The sequence below is a fragment of the Siphateles boraxobius genome, unplaced genomic scaffold, assembly GCF_051911475.1.
Source record: "Siphateles boraxobius isolate OS27281-9 unplaced genomic scaffold, OSU_SipBor_1 7, whole genome shotgun sequence".
In the NCBI taxonomy this organism is placed as follows: Eukaryota; Metazoa; Chordata; class Actinopteri; order Cypriniformes; family Leuciscidae; genus Siphateles; species Siphateles boraxobius.
The window spans coordinates 31,659,442-31,683,769 of NW_027509197.1; the positions used below are offsets into that span (position 1 = coordinate 31,659,442).

At 38.1% G+C, this 24,328-nt stretch overlaps 3 protein-coding genes across 3 annotated transcripts in view; 2 read left to right on the forward strand and 1 right to left on the reverse strand.

The window, feature by feature from the left end:
- hibch (3-hydroxyisobutyryl-CoA hydrolase) overlaps positions 1 to 8,533 on the forward strand; it is a 29,518-nt gene extending 20,985 nt beyond the window's left edge. The window contains exons 10-14 of the mRNA XM_077215689.1: positions 2,612 to 2,670; positions 4,188 to 4,269; positions 6,411 to 6,530; positions 6,686 to 6,719; positions 7,406 to 8,533. Of these exons, the coding sequence (XP_077071804.1) occupies positions 2,612 to 2,670; positions 4,188 to 4,269; positions 6,411 to 6,530; positions 6,686 to 6,719; positions 7,406 to 7,521 (411 nt within the window). The 3' untranslated portion in view covers positions 7,522 to 8,533. The remainder of the gene's footprint in view (positions 1 to 2,611; positions 2,671 to 4,187; positions 4,270 to 6,410; positions 6,531 to 6,685; positions 6,720 to 7,405) is intronic.
- Positions 8,534 to 8,796: 263 nt separating this feature from the next.
- akap19 (A-kinase anchoring protein 19) lies at positions 8,797 to 11,538 on the reverse strand. The gene has a single exon (XM_077215691.1). The coding sequence runs from the start codon at positions 11,402 to 11,404 to the stop codon at positions 11,135 to 11,137; it is 270 nt and encodes an 89-aa protein (XP_077071806.1). The 5' UTR covers positions 11,405 to 11,538; the 3' UTR covers positions 8,797 to 11,134.
- Positions 11,539 to 17,398: 5,860 nt separating this feature from the next.
- mstnb (myostatin b) lies at positions 17,399 to 21,333 on the forward strand. The gene is made up of 3 exons (XM_077215692.1): positions 17,399 to 17,875; positions 18,605 to 18,975; positions 20,000 to 21,333. Exons 1-3 carry the CDS (start codon positions 17,500 to 17,502, stop codon positions 20,378 to 20,380), a joined length of 1,128 nt encoding a protein of 375 aa, XP_077071807.1. The 5' UTR covers positions 17,399 to 17,499; the 3' UTR covers positions 20,381 to 21,333.
- Positions 21,334 to 24,328: the final 2,995 nt, after the last annotated feature.

Sequence of the window (24,328 nt, forward strand, 5' to 3'; positions counted from 1 at the left end):
TCAGTATTTACTCACCCTCATGTTGTTCCAAGCCCGGAAGCCTTTGTTCATCTTCGGAACACGAATTAAGATATTTTTGATTAAATCTGAGAGCTGGATCACTCCTCCATAGGATTCTTCAGGGATTGACACTTGTTCCTCAAAGTTATTAAAGACATCGTTAAAATAGTCCAAGTGACTACAGTGGCTCAATCCTAAATTTATCAAACGACGAGAATATTTTTTGTGCGCAAAAAAAATAAAAAATAACGACTTTATTTCAACTATTCATTTCCTTCTCTGTGGGCCTCGAGTGAGTTCACTAGTGTAATAGCGTAAGCTTCTGTTGTTATACGTGACACGCATCACACACATGACCAGCGTCGGCCAATAGTGAGCCTATGTGTGACGTAGAACTACGCAATCACACTAAGTTAACTGACTAGAGGTCCACAGAGAAGGAAATGAATAGTTGAAATAAAGTCGTTATTTTTGTTTGTTTTTGCGCACAAAAAGTACTCTCGTTGCCTGATAAACTTAAGATTGAGCCACTGTAGTCACTTGGACTATTTTAACGATGTCTTTAATAACTTTTTCGGGGCTGGCAAGCTCTCAGATTTCATCAAAAATATCTTAATTCGTGTTCCGAAGATGAACAAAGGTCTTACGGGGTTGGAACAACATGAGGGTGAGGAATTACTGACAGAATTTTCATTTTTGGGTGAACTATCCCTTTAATGGGCCATGCCCTGGATGTTATTTACATCTGGCAATGCCCCTGCTTCAAAGAGAGTTTTATCTACAGCAACTGTCACTAAACCATAAAACCATACACTTATATCAACTTTGTTCATCAAGGTTGCACTTTAAAGCCTGCCAATTGTTTGATACTAAAGATTAGTTAGGGTGTATCCAGACCTGAGCAGATAAGAGAAGAATAGAAACACTTCGATTCTGTATTCAGATTGTACTAATTCTGTGAAAATTTATTGAAATGGAGATGTCAATGTCTGTGTATCTCTAGAGCAGGCATAAAATGAAATGTCATTGGGATTCAAGTTACAGCTTTTAAGCAATGGGTGGGGAGTACATTAGTTCGTCCATCCGTACACGCCTACACAAAAGATAAAATGATAAATGGGCTGGATCTGAAACACTCAGTAAACTTTGTGTTAGTTTGCAGTGTGTTTATATATATATATATATATATATATATATATATATATATACAGTATATATATATATATATATAGATAGATATACATACAATCCCGCTCTGAGTAGGGCCAGTTACATTGGTGCCGTGACCCAGATGGGAGTGAGGTTTAGAGGTGTGTGTGTGTTTGTGTGTGTAATGGACGCCAGCAAGTAAATAGCTGTGTAAGTAAACCTCACTCCTCTGGCCTCAAGAGGTGTACTAGCAACTGAGGCCTGAGGCTGCGGTCTTTAAAATCCTTGTTAGTGTGCCTCCCTCTAATGCTGGTGTGAATCCCACTCCAAGCAGTGCCAGTTAGATTGGCACAGTTACATAACCTCACTCCCCTGGCCTCAAGAGATGCACTAGCAACTGATGCTAGAGGCTACATATTCTTTAAATTACCATTTCTATGGATATTTTAAGCAGGTCTGCACATAATTTTTTTTGGTCTGGTTCTCAAGGGAGCACCTGGAGATGCTGCTTGGTACTCACACTTTACACGGCACACTTATCCTACAAGCTGTCATCACTTTCCTCCTGACTGCTCTCCTCTTTTCTCTCGAATATGGTAGATGATGATGATGATGATGTTTTTTGTTTGTTTGTTTTTTATTAACATTAATGGCACAGACAACAGCAAGAACATTATGCTGCTGTCACTTTAAGACTGACACATATCCATTTTTTTTCTCAACTGTTCACTTAACCGAGAGAGAATACTTGCAGAGACAGGTTTTGTGTCCGTTCAAGCGCAAGTAAACGTGAAAGAGGAATATATTCGCTGTTCAAGCGCTGTCTGAATTGGACCCCTCTGCTTCGGGTGTGTGAGGCTGTGGGCACAGATAACAGCGTGCGAGTCCCGATTTTCGCCTCTTCTTCCACATTTAAAATCGTTTGAATGTGTAAATTGGCAAGACCAAAGACATCCAAATGATAAACTCTATGATGGCTGAACTGTGGGGCCTGGTCCGTACGGATCAACTGCCAGCCGTTGCACCCCTAATAATTAATGAACACATTAATCATCATGATTTCTATCTTATCAAAGATGGAGAAAAAATATCCTACTCCAGAAATTAAATGTGTCCCTGTCCCCAAAAATGTTGGTATACTCAAACGCTTTCCTCCACTTTTAGGGTTACCAGTTATGTGCACCATAAGCATGTTTGTTGCATCTAAATCAGCAAAAACTGATCAGATGAAGGCATTTTAGTAGTCTGGATGTGACACAAACATTGAATTCAGACTTGTTTTGATACCCTCTTATCTTTGTAAACTGCCTGATGAGCATTTTTCAAAGTTTCTGACAGGACAAAATGTCGTCAAACATACACACAGACCGTTGAGGATTGCAGTTGTCTAGGTTGAAATACAGCACTGTATATGTGTTTCAGCTGCTGTCTAAACGCAGGCTGCTGTTATGTGTCTCCTTAGAACCGTCTGGATGCTGAGAAACCTTTTGTGCTGCAAGAACAGACCGAGGCCATCGACAGGTAAACCTAAAATAAACCATTTGCTTTAACACAGAAAAGAATTAAACTAAAGATCCCTCTCTGAATGGAAAACTAATAATCTTTCTTTGTTTTTTTTTTAAATAAGGGACAGAGGTATTAGGTTTTAAGTATAATTTTCAGCCTGATATTGTTTTGAATTGGCCATGTATGGTCATTAGTGATGCTTGCTAAAGTCAATTGACTATTAAAATTGGGGACTAGGGGGTGGATTCTTTTGACTTGTGCCTGTAAACAATTACTGTACCTAGCAACACCCTAGCAACCACCTACAATACTTTAGCATCATGCCAGCATGGGCAAACACACATTTTCACATTCATTTATTTTTCATTTAGAAGTTGTTAAAAGTAGTTTGTAAGTATTGAATGAATATTTATTTTTTGGAATTATCTTTTATTATAAGAAAATTCTGGGTTGAACACAACTTTGCTCTGTTCACAAGATCATATATTTATTCAAAATTTACAGTAAAATCTTATATTATGAAATACTAATACAATTTAAAACGGTGGTTTACTGTATTTAATATATTTATGTAAATATTTAAATACATTTAAATATTTATTTATATTTAAATAAAATGTATTGGCATACCTGAATTTTTAGCATCATTACCGGTACTCCAGTCTTCAGTCTTATGACCCTTCAGAAACCATTCTAATATGCTGATTTGCTGCTTAAGAAACATTTCTTATTATTATATAATGTAACAATGACAATTTTTATAACATCATAAATGTCTGTACTGTAGCTTTTGATTGATTAATTTCATTTGTGCAGAATAAATCTATTATTTTCATCCAAAACATTTTTACTGAGCTTTATAAACTTTTGAATAGTAATGTATAATTTTAGCTATATCTCCCAGACCTAAAGCATTGAATTTAACCTGTAGTATTTAATTATGAATGATGCAATAATTATGTATCACACTATTTTGCATACCAGACTGTGGCTGCAGAAACCGTGCTGGCTTGACATCAGTAGACTTCACACTTTTGGAACCAATTAGTTATACTTGTGTGGGTTTGTGTCTGTTTCCCTGGATAAGCTTTAGCCTTCAGGTGCTGGTAAAACTTTGAGGCTTCCAGGCAATGTTTGCCTCTCTGAAAGGCCCATAAAAGTTGGGTATATTGATCAAAGGCCTGAAATGATAAGACTGATAAACACTGGACACACTCCAAAACTTAGTTTCCACCGCGACCGGAGTGTGTGCTGCATTGTCTTTGCTTCTCTCCTTCTGGGGCTTGAGCGTTTAGTGAAACAAATTATTCATCAGCCTATACACCCCTTGTTTACCTGTTTTTGTGGAGTTTGACTCTGCATTGCATATGAGCCTTATGTAACGTCAGTTGATGTTGCACTAATCTTCTGTCCCAGGATCAAATCTGATGGCTAATTTGGCTTGCCTGTTTGAAAAATATACACAAAAAACTTCCAGGGATGGTGTTTGCAGGACTGACCCTGTATATTTCGTTGTTGTTCTATTGTTTCAGGCTCTTCTCAGCTGAAAGTGTGGAGGAGATCATGGAGAACCTTAAGAAAGATGGCTCTGCTTTTGCACTCAAACAGACTGAGGTGAATTCAGGGATGGTGACTAAAAACATTTACACAAAAAAAAAAGAAAAGTAAAAATAATTTACTCACCCCAATGTCATTTCCAAACCTTTAAGACTTTCTTTCCTCTGTGCAAAACAAATGTTATGATTAACAATTTATATTTTGGGCTTGTCCTCACGCAAAACTTATGACTTCAGAAGACTTCAGACTACTTTTCATTTAGACCACTTTTATGAGGTCTTTTGTTACTTCAAATTTTTACAGCCCCAGCCCTCATTAACTTTCATTATATTTAATAGAATGACCAGGATATTCTACTTATTACCTTTTGTGTTTTACAAAAAAAAAAAATGTTATCCAGGTTTGAAATTACATGAAAGGTAAATTCATATATATATATATATATATATATAATTAATTAGTAGAGTAAGTTTACATGCAGGCCAGACTCAAACTCAGACTCACTTTTTTTAAAGTGTCATAAATGTAATAATAACATCTGTTTTGTTGAGCTGAAATGTTTAATATATATTCAACAATAATGCACTACATTGAACAAAAGCGATTACTATTTCATATAAATGCTGTTATTTAGAATTTTCTTATGTATGGTGGATTGAAAAGTAGATATTTCATGAAAATATTAAGCAGCACAACACTTTTTTTTCAACACTGATAATAATAAATGTTACTTGAGCACTGAAGGATCATGTGACACTGAATACTGGAGTAATAGCTGCTGAAAATTCAGCACATTCAGAATAAATTACATTTTAAAATAGAAAAGTCAATTGTAATGATATTTCACAATATTACTGTTTTTACTGTATTTATGATCAAATAAATGCAGCCTGGATGAAAATAAGAGACTTCTTTCAAAAACATTCAAACTCTTACCTGTAAATGGGTGTGTATATACACTGTATATACAAATCAATATCAAATAGCTAGTATTTAAAATATAATTTTGCATTGTTTATAAAAAAGTATCATCCAAAATAATCACATACTGTAGTAAGTACTACATTTGGTTTGAAACTTGCTGCGCGACCGTTAGAGTACGTTCTATATGGTATAAATGTGTGTAGTATGAATGAAATTTGGACGTACTACTTCCGCCATGTTGTCATTATCATGTGACCTACAGCATCTGTTGCATCGCTTCAGTGCCATTCACAAATCCTCTCCCATGGCCTCATGGGATAGTAAAGTGTCCATCAGATGTGCACTTCAGAATCTTGCTGAATTTAGTATGTCATCCAGGTACCTATTAATCTACTGTAATCTTCTGAAATTGGATATACTATTTTCCACACATACCGTTTCACCTACTATATAGTATAAAAGTAGGCATATTCGGACAAAGGGTATATCTTGTATTTCGTCCCTATATGAAGGCAAGCCATTTATTCATTCTAAGTCGCAAGTGCAAGTGATGTTTTTATGAACTGCATAAAATTACACTGCAATAAGGAAGGCTGTGGCAGGGCTTGGCTTGATGTTTCCACATCCTGCTCCTGCAGCTGGATAAAGACTATGATGGTTTCCGGGATATTTGGCCAGATAAAGAAAATGAGCACGTATGGGTTCTAATTTGAGGTCTGCATGCTCTCTGCTGGATGCAAAACCTCTCTCGTATTGCGTAATGGGCACTGAATCATATTATACCTCATTAGTATTTCAAAGCCATTCTGTTTTTCATCCCATAGCGCTACTTTGCCATGCATCACTTTGTTTAGTGTGAGCTGTAGAAAGGAAATTGATGTTTGACATTGTGACGTTTCATTATTGAAATTTTACATTTGCTGTTGCTCTGTATGTGTGCACTGCTTTTTTTTTTTTTTTTTTCTCACACACACACTCCTACGGCCAATTTGGCATATCCAATACACCTAACCTGCACGTCTTTGGAGTGTGGGGGAAACTGGAGAACCCAGAGAAAACCAATGCTGAAACAGGGAGAACATGCAAACTCCACACAGAAAGGACTCCTGGATCCGCTGGGGCTCGGACCGTCTTCCCGGCTCTCACTATATTTTATTTTTATTTTATTGTCCGCTTCAGATTAACTTGCATTTTGATAGCTATATCAGCCTTTTTTTGATTTATTTATTTATTTTTCATTAATGAAATGTGGATTTTTGTATTGAATTTTACAGATTCTGGCCAAAATGTCACCAACCTCTCTGAAGTTAACTTTCAGGCAGATTCAGGAAGGAGCGAGAATGAGTTTGCAGGAGGTGCTGGTGATGGAGTACAGACTCTGTCAGGCCTGTATGGTATGTAGTAATGCAATTTTATGTAAATGCAATGCTTTATTATTTCGTTACCTAAATCAAATCAGCTAAAGCTGTTTTTTCACAGTATGCCACTTATTAATTTAGAGGAAGTATTTGTTTTATTCATGTCATGAGGTTTTACTCTTGCTTTGCAGAGAGGTCACGATTTTTATGAGGGAGTCAGAGCAGGTAAGATGCACATTTCTTCAGAAATTAGTAAATTTGTTTCTATCGATAACAGTATATAATGTGTACCGAATCAGAAGATGGTGTTAAAGAGTTGGACCAAATTTAATTATAAGAATGGATTCCATAATAAAGTTTTGTAGTTTACCAAATGTAGCATACTGTACACATAAATATGTTACATACACGTCTCTATAAATGGCATTTCAATCATTGATCTAATTCCTTTCTGGAAATACCCCATGTGTCCACTATATTTGTATTTTTTTGTCCATATTAAATATGTTTATGGGTAATTCATATTTGTGTTATACACATGAGATGAGTTTCTTTTCTTTCTTTTTTTACATTACATTTAACCATTTAAATTCAAATTACAATTCCACATCCTGTTTGCTTCCTCAATTTAATCTAAATTCAGGAACTGAATTGAAATTTGAAAGACATTCCTAAAAATTCTGAATGAATGCTTATGAAAAAATAGAGCATTATATAATCTTATAATGTTTGTTAATTGTAATAATACAGGGTATTATAGAGTGTTACCTAAAATTAAAGTGCATTATGTGCTCTTACTTGTATGACATTCTTGGCCACCTCCACTGACTTGACTAGTTTTTTTTCCCAGAACAACCCAAGAGAAAGGTCAGTGCATGACTAACAGATTTTTCCCCCCTCTCTACTCGCAGTTCTAATCGATAAAGACCAGAGTCCGAAGTGGAAACCTTCTACCCTGTCTGGGGTCTCAGAGCAGGCTGTAGAAGAATGCTTCAGCTCCCTGGCTGAAAGAGATCTCAAACTATAGAAACTCCCCTCACAAATCCTGCTAGTTCCTTTCATAAACTTCAGAAATGTATCAAAGAAATCAGTATTGTTATTTCTGTCAGCATAGCTGACAAATGCAAATTCCTCTGAGACTTCTGCACAGATCCGCTGATCCTTGTGTTGAAATGAACAAAGCTGGTTTCTTGAAGAAGTTTAGAGGTTTGGGGAGTTTTCTTTTGTCCACTGGGAAATAGCATTTAAAATAGCAGCCTAGCCACATTTTAAAGGAAAAGTTCACCCAAAAATTTAAATTGTCTCTTCGTTTACGCAACCCCATTTCAGACATGTATGCTTTTACCTTTTAATCTTAGAATTTTGAAGAATCTTAATGCATGTTTTTACATAAACTGCACTAGAATAAGGTTCTACAAATATTCTAATTTTGTGTTCCACAGATAAAATACCAGCATACAGTACCAGGTGAGTAAATAGTGAGAGAATTGCCATTTTTGGGTGAACTGTGTGGCAGAGTGAGGTGCTTGGAATCATATTTTGCATACTTCATTCTTAGAGGTGTCTTTTTCCTTTATATTTTGTAATCATTTGTGTAAACCCTGTGAAAAGAGAATGGCAGATGATTATTTTTGCACATTCTGCAATCCATGATTAACCTTGGCAACCTTAACACATACCCTGGCCATGATTCAGTTTGGCAGGATTAAAGTTTCGTCATGTGGTGCCTGCAGTATGACTGCTATTAACCACAGTGTTTACTACACAAGCACTTCCACTGGCCTCGACTATATATGTATCAAGCCTGACAAGATGAATCTGACAGATGTCAAAACAACTGTGATGCCTTGAATTCAAATGATTTGGTTCTTCTATGCTTTGCTCATATATCTGTGCGGATTTTCATAAAAGGTGTATGACCTATATTTGTGAAAAAAATAAAATGATAAAAAGATTGTTTTTGATTTTGATAGCAGATATGTCCGAAAATTTGAACGTGCCCATAGTACCTCTCAATAAAACCAACAGTGTAAAAAAAATCTGTTTTTCTGCATTCATTGAGCTAATAAGCAAATTGTATGACATTTTGCGCAGACGTTTGCTATTACTTTTCGAAGCAATCAGACTTGCGATTTTCCCCTGGTGGATGCTAAAACAACAACTAAATTCCCATAGACTTGCATTGAAGGAGGGACCGAATGACCATATGATAAAGGGCATGTCTTAAAAGTTATTTTGTCTTGTTACAATGTTATATTATAAATACGAAACAGAAGAAACTGAAAGAAGGTAACAGCTGAGGTATCGAGAAAGGCTGTGGTTTTATTTATTTGCGTAGCAGTGTTTTTTCCCCTTTTCTTTAGGTTACAGAACTGAAATTGCACAGATTACAGGTAAAACACTTCTGCTGAAATATACACTGAAATATGAAAGACAACTATTTTGGTTGGGATCATGAGCATGTTGTCAAACATTTATGAGATGGAAATCTCAAGAGAAATCAGCTTGACAGTACAGGCTGGTACAAATGTAGTCTGACTACAGTGTATTTATTTATTTAAATCACTTTTTCCTGTGATGCATGATCGCACACTTTTGGTAGTTCATAATAAACCAAATATAACCTAGTTCTATGTAGCCTAGTACAAGTAAGGAAGATAAGGAGAGTATTGAACACCATGAATCCTGTGCTAATTGTTCTTTGAGAAACTATGAGAAGTTCTACTCTTGAGCACATTAAGTAATGTGCTGAAAGGCCTTGTAAAATACAACTTTAAGTCCTTCTTTCGTATCTTAAGATTTCACTCGGCATTTATGACTCTCTATGCAAAAGTTTAATGGTCAAGGTGCAGTCCTTGTTTATTTGTCTTTGCAACAGGCCGTAACAGTGACTACCCACTTCTTCAGTGGCCTTGGTTCCGGAAGTAATTTTCTCATTGATTTTCTCTCTAGGGATTTGAAAAAGTTCCTCAGTAAAGAGTTTAAAGCCATGAGCCAAACCAGCCAGAAGTAGTTTGAGAGATTTATTTGATTACAGGACAATGCTGTATAGGAGAGGGTGGTCACTGGCAAGTTCACTTCAGAATAGGTTTTCATGGTAACTCGTTATGATAAGTAGATCATTCCCTCTGAATTTAAGATTTTATTTTTTAAATGTAGTTGAAATCACACTGACTTGTGAAGAAGCACTTCAAGAAACATACATTACCACCTCGCATGGTAGCTAGGTCTTAAAAGGTGTATACATTATCATTAAAAATTAATCTCTATGGAGTAACGAATGTGATTTTTGCTTCCGGAACCCAACTGTTGCACTCTATTGATCTGGAATCATTAAATCTTCATATTCATTCATCTTCATTAAAGGGATTCTGGCTACCTGACAGCATGGCACAAGACCCAGAAGTGCCAATATATACATCAATAAAAAGCATTGGTGAGCAGCAAGAGTAATTGTGCTTGTATTAACGATCATTAAGGACATTGGCGTGTTTGGTCCCCAGTCTGAATTTTTAGTGAGGTCTCTTAGTGAGGGGTTCGCCAGTCTTGTAATTTTCAGTTTATTTTCTTCTTAGCCTTTAAGAATTGCATATTTGAGCTGCACAGAAGAAAACAACTGTTGACAAAATGATATAATGGCTTAATACACAATGTTTGGGATGGATGTATACAATCCTTCCCTTTAAATGCGTTCACTCATGCCATTATCATGAGGATACAGGATGATTAACATCTTTAAACATCTCTAAATCTATGAGTGTGTTATTGATAAACAATGTCTGGTCACCGATTTTGTACCAGTAATTGCGGTTGACACAGCTGTCATGTCAAAAAAAGGTTACCGGTGAAGTAATGTACACTTATTGATCCCTAGAAGCCAGCACTGGCCCCTTAAAAAAAACTGTGACCCCTGAGCGGATGATCTATAAATGTGCGGTAACATTTACTGTTGTTCAGCAAAATCCGTGGAGAAAATCCAGTCATTTAAATAGGTGATTGAGAATTTCACCCGAGGGTGATAGATTTCCCCAATCCCCATGCAGATATCATTACAGGTACAAGTTGGGTCACTCAAATTCACTATGTTGATCAACGGAAAGTTGCTTGGTTTGAAAGTGACTTGGTTTAAAGTGGCATCAGACAATGAACCTTTTTTCTCTGTGAAATTTTGCAGAAAGCCAATGTGACCACACCTTAAGACTTATGGATGGATGGATGGATGGATGGATGGATGGATGAATGGATGGATGGAATAAGGTACTGCCTGATATGCTGAAACACAAACATGAAATGCTAAAGGCAAAAAGATGAAGTCTATAATTAACATGGTTGTGATGACTGTGGCCTTTGGACAATTTCAGGGACGCTCCCATTAAACAACTGGGTTTTGACGATAAACAAAAGACATAAAAAGATGCTGTCTTGTATTATAACCGCTCCAAGGTCAGTTGTTAAGAAAACAAAAAAGGCTGAATATTTCATGTGAATCCTAAAGAGACTTTCAGAGAGCCAAAGAACATCTTTCCAAAATGACATGATTCTCCACTGGCCTTCGTTTGTCGATCTGAAAGCTCTCCTTTACATAGGCTACAGGAGAGGTGTGAGCTAGAACAATCCAATCTTATTTCACCGTTAAAAACTTATGGCACGTCACACTCAATGTAGGGGATGTCACTGTACCGGCTGTCCACCTCCGCCCACTGTTGTACTGCCCGGGCCACAATTTCCTCTGAGAGTCTCTGGGCATAGTCCATCAACACCGGATTGACCAGCACTGGGTCCTCCATGGAGCCGATCTCTGAGAAAACTAAAACGGCTTTCTCTCCTTGCTTTCCTGCCTTGCCATCCACTTTCTCCGTTGAGCCGGAATTCTGAGTAGGGTCGCGGTGCTTGGATTTCATGCATCCCATGATATAAATAATGTAGCATTGGTTTGAAAGCAGTGAGGCGAAGAGATGCAAAAATGGAGCGATACAGAGGTTATATAGGGTTTTATATGGGTAAGAGGCTAGGATGTAGAGGTATTTCTGTACAAAGTGTAGTCCAGATGGTCAGCCATGATGTTTAGTGTTCTCACACTTGCCCTGTGTGAAGAAGACGCATGTTTTCAGTGAGTTATTGCTTGTCTATGCTTAGCTCAAAATATATTTTCATGATGACTATATTTTTATGATGACTATTTTTCACAGTGTCTTGGCAACCTTGTCCAAGACACTGTAATTACTTGATTTTTACAGGAATGAAGATTTCCTAAAGAGGCAGTAATAAAGTAAAAATATAAAACTGCATGTGCGTAGCCTACATAGGGTTTATAAATAACATGTAGTAAATTGGCTGATATGTTATTCTTTCGTGATGGCAAGTGCGACTCATTTAAAAAGATTTTGTGCTTCTTAACCCGAACACGTAATAACATAAGGTAATAACAACAAGTTGACCAGAGGATCGTGGCATGGCATATCACATGCTCTGATAGCATTTTGGTAAAAGGTAGGCCAGGCAATTTTCAGAGTGGATAGCAATAGAAAGTTGACTGAAAACATGAGATCCCAACCTCCCTTCAGAGCGTCTATAAAACCATGCCTTCTTCAAAACACATGAACGCACACAGCAGAGTTTGCAAAGTGTCATGAGACGAGAGATGGCATTAAACTACCTGTCTCAAAGAACATAACATTACAATAATATTGAACGTAAACACTATATTGTCACGGGTTTCCATCTCTTCCAAATTATAGTTATGGTGTGAACGCAGCATAAGCTCATTGTTTTGGTCCAGGAAGAACTGTAAAAAGTGGCTGCTGTTATGGGTACGTTGCTCGGTGACTGACGTCTGTCTAACTGCACAGCATGAAACGCGCTGATGACGTGTGATGTCTGCGCATTCCAATCGGACCGAATGCAATGATTGGAAGAATATTTTATGGTCCTATGCATTACAAAGATATATATATATATATCAAATCGCCTACACTGCCTTAAGTCATAGTGTAGGTATACAATGCAATCCATGACAGGTTTTCTATTTTTTAAGCGGATTTAGCCCAGTTCAGCATTACAACATTAAATCAAACATTAAATAATCAGTTTTTACATTAAATACTACTTCAATTAATTTCTCCCACTCTCCTCCCTATAGGAGATAACAGAATGCTATAAAAACATACTCTTATGCGCATAACAATCTTGTATGAATAACGATAACGTTTTATAGTATGTATTATTTGTAACATCTCTACTAAATCTGCTTTTCTCTACATCAGTGACACCAGTTAATTTGCTTCACTCTAATATGATCTTACATCGGTTGACTTGAAAACTGCACGGACCGATTCAGTTCGATTTTCGATTCAGACCGATTATGTGAACGGGAAAAACCTTATCATTCAACTGATCCGACTCAAACGAACGATTCATTAAGGATTCGGACGTCTATTGTAGTTGCCATTTATTTTGTGCTGCCTGCCCATGTGCCTGCCTATAGTGCAGCTAATGAATAACAGACTTCTCCTCACAACGAAACCCGGTGGTTCACTCCATTTGCTGCCATCACACAGATACCAAACATCTATCATGTCTCATTTAAATATTAAATCGACTTCTGTGAAAAACATATTGGATTCTATATCTACAAGCTCTTTTGGGCGTCTGTTAATATTTTATTGAATAATGTTACTCTCTGCAGTTACTCTCGAATGACACTCAAACCCGTTATAGCGTAGATCAAATGCATATCATGCAGCCAAGGACAACCGACAATCACTGTCCGCAAATCTGAAGTGATCAACAGTTTAATATAGCCTACATCATGATTTGATTATATGGTTACAATGTTGTAGCAAGGGTGAACGAGATTAAAATTTCGTTTTTGTCGACCTTACTTGTAAATTTGGATGGTCGTAGCCTATTTGTGTCAAGCTTCAAGGTCAAGTCAAAATGATATATCTGAATTTTTTTTTAAATGCACGATGATCCGTAATCTAATGTTAAAAGTGCACATTCCAGACATATATAATCAGTGTTGGTATACATACCCCTTCGGACTGCAGGCTGCGAGCGTCCATATTATGGATACAAAATCGAAGAAATAGTTTAATCCAAATTGAAATGCGTTATTTAAAAGGAAAACTGCGATAAATTCACACTAATAAATAATAGGCAGAAGCTCCTTCCTCTTCACCAGTCTCGATTACTCCACATGAGAATGAGAAGCATGTTGATGAACTTGCTCTGGTAGGATAAGTCGGGTCGGAATTCAGCATGTGCGTCCGGAGTCCTCATATAATCATCATGATAACGTTTCAGTTTCATTCCAGTGACAGGACAGCGATGGGGCTCGACAGCGCATTAATCCGTGTTGTTTTTAAATTCCTCCCTGTCCATTCAGACATGGCCATCTACATGACTGAATTTGCAGCTGGGAAATTCTTTCTGTTTCACGTACACACTTAGTTCATGCTATCCTTGCCTAAACATTTGTTTGTAAACTGGGTAAAATAGGTTACTGCAACACACGAAGACACAGGTTGCGCCTTACAGTCTATGGTCGCACCTCGTTGTCTTTTTAAATACATTGTCGCCACCTAGTGATATGAGCGTTTTCCCTATAGATAGACAAATGTTGATTCCCAAACTTTCTCGTGCTATAACCTAGAGATGTACAGGTCCTTCTCAAAAAAATAGCATATTGTGATAGAGTTCATTATTTTCCATAATGTAATGATAAAAATTAAACTTTCATATATATTATATTCATTGCACACCAACTGAAATATTTCAGGTCTTTTATTGTTTTAATACTGATGATTTTGGCATACAGCTCATGAAAACCCAAAATTCCTATCTCAAAAAATTAGCATATTTCATCCGACCAATAAAAGAAGTGTTTTTAATACAAAAAAGTCAACCTTCAAATAATTATGTTCAGTTATGCACTCAATACTTGGTCGGGAATCCTTTTGCAGAAATGACTGCTTCAATGCGGCGTGGCATGGAGGCAATCAGCCTGTGGCACTGCTGAGGTGTTATGGAGGTCCAGGATGCTTCGATAGCGGCCTTAAGCTCATCCAGAGTGTTGGGTCTTGCGTCTCTCAACTTTCTCTTCACAATATCCCACAGATTCTCTATGGGGTTCAGGTCAGGAGAGTTGGCAGGCCAATTGAGCACAGTAATACCATGGTCAGTAAACCATTTACCAGTGGTTTTGGCACTGTGAGCAGGTGCCAGGTCGTGTTGAAAAATGAAATCTTCATCTCCATAAAGCTTTTCAGCAGATGGAAGCATGAAGTGCTCCAAAATCTCCTGATAGCTAGCTGCATTGACCCTGCCCTTGATAAAACACAGTGGACCAACACCAGCAGCTGACATGGCACCTCAGACCATCACTGACTGTGGGTACTTGACACTGGACTTCAGGCATTTTGGCATTTCCTTCTCCCCAGTCTTCCTCCAGACTCTGGCTCCTTGATTTCCGAATGACATGCAAAATTTGCTTTCATCCGAAAAAAGTATTTTGGACCACTGAGCAACAGTCCAGTGCAGCTTCTCTGTAGCCCAGGTCAGGCGCTTCTGCCGCTGTTTCTGGTTCAAAAGTGGCTTGACCTGGGGAATGCGGCACCTGTAGCCCATTTCCTGCACACGCCTGTGCACGGTGGCTCTGGATGTTTCTACTCCAGACTCAGTCCACTGCTTCCGCAGGTCCCCCAAGGTCTGGAATCTGTCCTTCTTCACAATCTTCCACAGGGTCCGGTCACCTCTTCTCTTTGTGCAGCGTTTTCTGCCACACTTTTTCCTTCCCACAGACTTCCCACTGAGGTGCCTTGATACAGCACTCCGAGAACAGCCTATTTGTTCAGAAATTTCTTTCTGTGTCTTACCCTCTTGCTTGAGGGTGTCAATGATGGCCTTCTGGACAGCAGTCAGGTCGTCAGTCTTTCCCATGATTGCGGTTTTGAGTAATGAAACAGGTTGGGAGTTTTTAAAAGCCTCAGGAATCTTTTGCAGGTGTTTAGAGTTAATTAGTTGATTCAGATGATTAGGTTAATAGCTTGTTTAGAGACCCTTTTCATGATATGCAAATTTTTTGAGATAGGAATTTTGGGTTTTCATGAGCTGTATGCCAAAATCATCAGTATTAAAACAATAAAAGACCTGAAATATTTCAGTTGGTGTGCAATGAATATAAAATATATGAAAGTTTAATTTTTATCATTACATTATGGAAAATAATGAACTTTATCACAATATGCTAATTTTTTTAGAAGGACCTGTATAATGTAGTCGAGATTCATGAGAAATGTATGAAAAATAAACGTATTTGTTGTCATAAAGCATAAATGTTTTGTCATATGTCTAGGCCGCATTGCCTACATGATTCAGTAGCTAGCTAATCAGACTGCATGGTAAATTGTCAGTTTTTACAAAGAAATTCCAGGGAAAGGCATAATAGCCTATATTATTTAGATTAGGCCTATGTTATGCATTATCATAGCATTTATTAGCTATACACACACATTAGAACGAAATTAGAAAGTTTTCTGATCAGTTTCCGTTTCAATTCTCTCCGTCATTATCTTAAGTCTACTTTCACATTTATTAGACTGAACCGAAAATATATTGCGATATTAAGTGATACGTAGGCTAATGGATAATAATGCCCTGTCATCGATCGGCTCATTATCGCAAAAATGTTCGAGGCCCGGTGATCAGACGCCAAGTCTTATGACCCTCATGAGAGTTTATTTTTGCGATAATGACCGGATGACTGCATATTATCCCGTTAATTATACGGCTACTTGCCTAATAAATAAATGGACATGAAATTATGATTTTAGTTTAAATTATTTTGTTATGTGAGAAGGAGAAACTGTGTAGGCTAATGCATGTGAAATCGGTTGGACAACATTAATTCACTAGCGAGCAGGCCTATTCCAAGGTAAGGCCTAACTAATTTTAAATTAGGCCTAAATGTTTTGTCATGAATCATGATCCAACACATTGATATAAATTAGAAGTTGTAGAATATTTGTTTATATTTGTGTTTATTAGCCTATGTTTACGTGTTACCTATTCTTATTATGTAACCTATAATTTTACTAATTACAAGCACTGTGCAAAACTTCATGTCCGGACCTGGTTAACGCGTTTTACACAAGACGATCCACAAGATGGCGCTATGTATCTTACCCACGGATCTAAAAAACTAAATAAGCTGCAGCAAACAAGATGAATTGTGATTATTCAATGTTACTGTTAAGAAATACATAGCATAGGCCCTACGTGCTGTGCAACAAGCACACCATGTTGTTCAATTACTTTGCGTTGCATTGACAGAACCAAAGTGAATATTATACAAATGCCTATTTTTCAAATACCAGAGAAATTTAATGTCATAAAGGCTGAGAATATACTGTCATTTTAGCAACAGTTATTCACATATATAAATTAGCTGATGAGCCCACGCGTTAAGGCTGCCAATCACCTTTTTACTAACAAAAGCATGCTGCTCATGTGTATATGTCGAGTAGAGTAGACCATCAAGTTGCCTTATATTGCAATGTAATAAAATAGTACAACAAACATTATGTTGCTTATGATTTTATATTCATAAATATCAAATGTAGCCTTTACGTTCTGGGTCAGTTGCGTTTGACGACACACAGGGAGCATCCTGGATGCACGCCCTGAAATATTGTAATTAAAGTGCGTATTCTTTATATACATGTGCATAATTTGCATTCAAGTTAGACTGGTTCCTCCACGAGTCCTCTAAGATGTGTCATGCCTCTTTAAGAACTGCGAAAGAAGTCCAGCTCTGTCCATTAGGTTTATTGTTGCCAGCTCAGCCAATCATTGAATCTTACGACACAATAGAGTGGCCAAAGTTGCAGTATAAAAAGCCTTGCCGAATTTAAGCATGACATCTACTTGTCCGGTGCGTGGTGAGGTTCATTTCCATAGCAAATCAGATCAAACATAGCAAACATCCTTTAGCACGCCTTGGAACATGCATTTTACGCAGGTTTTAATTTCTCTAAGTGTATTAATTGCATGTGGTCCAGTGGGTAATGGAGATATAACGGCGCCCCAGCAGCCTTCCACAGCCACGGAGGAAAGCGAGCAGTGCTCCACATGTGAATTCAGGCAACACAGCAAGCTGATGAGACTACATGCCATCAAGTCCCAAATTCTTAGCAAACTCCGACTCAAACAGGCTCCAAACATCAGTCGGGACGTGGTCAAGCAGCTGTTACCCAAAGCACCGCCTTTACAAGAACTTCTGGATCAGTACGATGTTCTGGGGGATGACAGTAAGGATGGAGCTTTGGAAGAGGATGATGAGCATGCCACCACAGAGACCATCATGACTATGGCCACAGAGCGTAAGGATCAACTATTTCAAAGATTCATTCATGTAAATGTACTATTCTCTTAATGGACAAAGAAACTAGGGAATAGCCTCATTGGAGAGACCCTTTACGCAGTCTTTACGCCCAAGCCAGTTGCACTCACGAGGCAGCTATTGTGCATAAAATGCACAGTTAGGATGTATAATTGTCGATTCCTGTTTTTTAAGTCGATTCCTGTTCTTTTTCAGCCTTGGTAAAGCAATTTTTCGCACGCTGAACATGGAAGCGCAGCAAAAGCGCACCAGCGTCGGTCAAAGAAAATGTTTTCACCTTTACCACACGTGATAGGCGAACTGTAGTTTAAATAGGTTCACATCTTAGCCAATATTTTAGGTGAAATAGTGTATTAATGCCTTTTATATGTAATGTCTAAATATAGACTTTATATCTGTAGCCCATCCATTCGTTTTTAAAGATATAAATAGACTGTTTCTTTCTGCAATCCCGTATATATAGCCTACAAATATAGTATATAAAGTCAATATAATAATTACATATAAATTTCCCCTTAATGCATGTAATTTATTTAGTTTTGTGGGCGTAGTCAACGTTATTTCTTTAAAAGTTAAATTTGACCTTTTTTTCAATTAGTTTATCAGTGCGTCATTTTATAGACCGCTTTAATAATAAATCTGTCACTGAAAACCATTAGCCTAGATTCCGTATTATCACTCTGATTTACTTTCTCTTCTTTTTTTTCAGCTGACCCCATCGTTCAAGTAGATCGGAAACCGAAGTGTTGTTTTTTCTCCTTCAGTCCGAAAATCCAAGCTAACCGGATCGTAAGAGCGCAGCTCTGGGTTCATCTGAGACCGGCGGAAGAAGTGACCACCGTCTTCTTACAGATATCACGGCTGATGCCCGTTACGGACGGAGGAAGACACATACGAATACGATCCCTGAAGATCGATGTGAACGCAGGAGTCACGTCTTGGCAGAGTATAGACGTAAAGCAGGTGCTCACGGTGTGGTTAAGGCAACCGGAGACCAACTGGGGTATCGAGATAAACGCGTATGACGCGAAGGGAAACGACTTAGCCGTTACCTCCGCTGAGGCTGGAGAGGATGGACTGGTAAGTTGAGCTGTTGTGTTACCACAATACAACCAATTTTAGACAGAGCTCCGTCAATAGGCCTAGTAATTGCTGTGAATGATAATAGCAAGAAATTATTTATGGTTTAATTATACAACGTTTTATTTCAAATCAACAATCTCCCAAAAAATAGTGCCTATAGCACCAATGTAAAATGTTCCTTAATTGCATGTTGCAGAGCGCGAAACATTCAGTGATCAGTGTAGTCATGAATGTTTTTGTAAATGTAGTCCGAAACCTGAACGAATGAATCGTTCAAACCGGTTCTTTTTACTGAATCAAAAACGAGCAGCGCGACCACAGTAATTTGTTTTTTTTAGAACTAACGATTCTTTTGACCTAGTTCTTGTAATGAATCAACAGCATGTATCGCATTCGTACAGTCCGATTCCCAAACGAATGACTCTTGTTAGCCGGTTCTTTTTAGTGAAAAACACTTATGAATCAATCGAAACCGTTACAGAGTTAAACTGACTCACTAAATTGCAAGTTATTTTCGTAAAATTTTTCTCTAAAGTTACAACTAACTGAAAATGATATATGTTAAGACTCGTGAAACTTGAATCAGAGTAGTTAGTGGTTGTTCACAAGACAACTTGTGTTGTAATCAGTTGTAGGCTACATTATAAAAATAATGTTTTAGTATTTAAAGTGCGTGAAAATCCATTTAAAAAGCAAAACATGTATTACCTGTATTTCTGTATATTGATTTGCTGAAATCTAAAATGATCTCATGATTTGCTGGGCACAGTAAATGCAGTATGAATTGAATTAATATATTTTTTTACTACAAGAATCCTTAATGGCACCATTAAGAAACGGGAATTGTTAAGTGGAATTAGAACCAGAAAAAATATATTCTTTCCCTTTCTTAATCATATACGAATTGGCTAGATTTAGCTAATGGTTGAACAAAGCAATATCAAGGTCAGACTGAGAATTATCTTTTTTGCCCATAGATATAAAAGTAGCAAGAGTAAACTTTGGGTTCTTTCTCTCACAGCTCCCCTTTATGGAGGTGAAAATCTCAGAGGGCCCAAAGCGAATCCGGAGGGACTCTGGACTGGACTGCGACGAGAATTCCTCAGAGTCTCGATGCTGCAGATACCCTCTCACTGTGGACTTCGAGGACTTCGGCTGGGACTGGATTATTGCTCCAAAACGCTATAAGGCGAATTACTGTTCGGGAGAATGCGACTACATGCACCTGCAGAAGTATCCCCACACCCATCTGGTGAACAAGGCCAATCCACGAGGCACCGCCGGGCCCTGCTGCACCCCCACCAAGATGTCTCCCATCAACATGCTTTACTTCAATGGTAAAGAGCAGATCATCTATGGCAAGATCCCGTCAATGGTAGTAGACCGCTGCGGCTGCTCATGAACCAGTGCCCAGACAGGACTTGATCCGTCTCAAATACCCGGACATCTGATCACACCACCCGCCATCCATTATCAGTGCTTTCCGCAAGACACTGTGCAATAGAAGGACGCACACTCACTCTCTGGGCACCGCTTCATTTGACTATGTTTTTTTTGTTGTAATTTTCCTCTAAATCAGTATCTCTGCCACAGGAGTCCAATGTCACATGGATAAACTAAAGGAATGTCTTGGGAATGGACACTATTGAAATGGACGACATTCTCTGCTTTATTTCATGTTTTCACCTCATCAGAATACTCTCATTAGGATACACAGACAACATACAAAAAAATATTACACAACCAATCCAAAATACAATCATTTAGATCTTTGCTGTAACAGCTGTAACCAGTGAGCTTGTTTAAGAAGAGTATCCAAGAGAAACAGAGAGGGACTCTCGAACATTGAACAGAGCTTGAATAGGGTTATCTGACGCAAACTTCCATACATTGCAATAAACACACAGATTGACTTGTTAATCGTAGCTTTTGTCCACTACTCATCTGTCGAACAGCCCTACACACTTGAAGTATTATTGAGAACGGCATTAAGGGAGAGAAGGACTTGAAGCAGAGGCGCTGTGAATGCGGTCTACACATTGAAATGTGTTCGAGACAGAGACGTCGGAGCTATAAGAATGAATGTTAATATCACGCTACCACTCTGTCTTCAAACAACACAGTTTGCACTATGGCAGACCAATAGAAAGAATTGGTTGCTAAAAATGTTGTAAAAACTGATTTTGATATGTTTGCTAATTGTATTGTATACTTGCCATTGTTTCCATTAACAGTTGCATTTTTTAACCACGGTTAGTACATGTATAAGAACACAAAATAGCAACAAAAAAAAGTGTACAATATAAATCTATGTATCTGTTCAAACAAATAAAGGTGCTTGCTTTATATGTTTAACTCTATTATTTCAAATTGCTTTACAAGAAATGTTAATGAGTTTTTAATCTATAATATCTGGAAACATCTCATTCTGTACTTGAATGATTTAATCCAAATAATGAAAATCAGTTGATAAAATCTTTTATTGAGCAATATGGGACCTGATCAGAGCGTTTAAAGGGGAGCATTTTCCACGTTGTGTCTTTTTATGCACAATGCAAAAGGTGGATGAAGGGTGTTGTCGGAGCTGTGTTAAGAAGTTCCTTCTGGGTTGGATTTACTATCATTTGACCTTTTCATTTGTTTTTCCTGTAATGGCAGCAAGCTGCAGTGTTACATAAGCCCAAATTAACAAATCTCCCCTCGGAATAGTTCAGCGTGAGCATGCAGCAGAGTTTTCTAAAAGCACTTGTGCAGAAATGTTTTGACAGCATGGCTAATTAGACCAAGGCTTATTGGAGCCCTCACTTCCGTCCAGAAGAGGGCGAACTCAGCACTGCCGAGATCTGCTTCCTTTCCTGCTGTGAGTTGGACAGATGCCATGGAAACCAGGTGGGAACTGCTCTGAAATGAACAGAGGGTTGTGGGAGATTAAAAGTCCCTGAGCAATAACATTTCTTTCCACATTTGGGTTGAGATAATGCGCCGTGGATTCTGGATCATTTGCCACATACAATTAAACGTGGGTTCTGAAAAGCCCGAACACCTTACATGAACGCTCTTGAAACTATCGATGAGCGCTTTAACATCTGAATGCGCACCGATAATCAGGGGCATCTCTTCGTAATTCATCCTGTTCTACATGCAGAAGCGTTCGTGCTATGAATCACGCTCAGCAGAAGAATGATTGAGTTGTTTTCTTGTGCATCTGACTTGCAATGCAGTCCTTAGTGCCAGGTAATGGGAAGTGTATGATAAACAGGAACTGTAACGGTTTCCCCGAGTTGTTATATCTGTCACATGGGAAAAGTTTTCCTGGTCTCCGTGGCTTGACGGCTGCCAGCACATTCCCAGGTTGACAGGAGAGGAAGTGACTGTGAGAAAATGGGAAGGCTGCGTGGCTCCTCGGGGAGACAGAAGACTCCAGGGGAAACACATAGCTCATCTCAGTCACCAGGCTTCCCCATATCCGCACAAGCTGCAGGGGAGCCGGGTAGAGCTGCATGCGCTTGGACAGGAGGGAAGCACCTTGAACAAGGGGGAAGAGGGACAGCTGCCAGGTGTGGTCAAACATCTGCATCTTCACACTAACTCTGGAGCAGCTGGGGAAACGCTTGGTTTGAGTAATGAGCTGTAAGTACACACTGCCATGAGGCATCAGGTCGAATATTGATGGCGCTTTTGAAGACAGATGATGACCGATGATGTATTTTATGCTATTGACATCTCACCTGGTCCGTATCTGTGGTAAACATGCACTTTTCTATGACCTGTCTGCCAAAAAAGCAATCAAACGATGACAATTTTTCATCTCAAGTTGACAGATGTCATTCAGGTTTTGAACTACAGACAAAATATTGTGAATCGTAAGATTATTCGAACTTTAATAAGGATTCTAAAGTGTTTGTTTATAAATATTAAGCAAATTAAAATGGGTTTATGTTTCATATTTCAATGATTTTATTTAATTCTGGTCCAGTGGATTTATAAACACATGATTTATACATGCTGATATTTTAATGGTTCAACATAAATGAATAAACATACACTATTAATCAAAGGTTTGGGGTCAGTATGAATAAGAAATGTTTCTTGAGCAGCAGATCAGCATATTAGAATGATTTCTGAAGGATCATGTGACACTGAAGAATTGAGTAATGATGCTGAAATACATTACATTTTAAAATATATTTAAATACAAAACAGTTATTTTAAATTGCAATTACTATTACAATATTACTGTTTTTAATCTATTTTTAATGGAATAAATGAAGCATTGGTGAGCATGAGAGACGCATTTCAAAAACATTAAAAAATCTTACCGACTCCAAACTTTTGAATCTGTGGCTTTGGCTTGAAAAACATGGCATAGCGTGATTTGTTTTTCATTTAAACCGATCTAACTGATGCTTCTTGCAATTTTTGACCAACCTTTATCTAAACTTTACCATGAATTTACCATGGATATCATGGATACCATGGTATTTAAATCAGCTAAATTTGCATCAACAATCTTCAATACTAGGCTAGATGACAGAAAACCAAATGTTCAGGTTTGTAAGGTACATAAACACAAATGCTCATTAAACAAGACCTAATGACAATGCATTTCCATCAACTAGCCCAAAACTCTTTCACATCGACCATGCTTAATGTTGAGCTCTGCACTGTTCTCTTCTAATTCAGTCAACAATCAGGTTCTCTCAATGATCACAAGCTAAAGTACCTTTAAATTCATTATTAATCTTACATTTTGCAATGTAATAATCTCCTCAATTTCCAAGGGATGTGAGATTCAGTCGGAGTCTGAAGAAAGCAACGAAAAGCAATAAAAGACACGAGCCTTGGGCAGATGGGCGCACATGTGCAGCCACTGACGGCTGGTTGTCAGCGCTCCTGATGGATTTATCCAGCCCATCCACACTGGGCCTTGCCTTCAACACCACTTGTTTTTTCACTTAGCTAAGAAATCGACATCCGTCTCTCCCGACACTCTATTGACCCTTGTGGAATCAACATTTGATTAATTACATCGTAAAGCTTCCGGACGTCGAAGACGGGAATGTGTCCTGTTTTAGCAATGTGTAACTCAAGATCACATTTGGGTTGGAATGAGTCATTCAGCAAGATGTGTCCATAAGTCTAAGTTCATTTACAAGCCACCCTAATGACTGAAGTGGAAAAGGTCTGTGGCAGTAAACCATATACCCCCAGGAGACCAATGACTGACAGTGATGGAGGATAGATGCTCCTCTGAGGAGACTGCGAGATGTCTGGATCATTTGGAAAAGTGGAAACATGTCCCCTCCTGTGTCATCACAACGCCTGTCAGACAGCTGGATATGCAGGAATC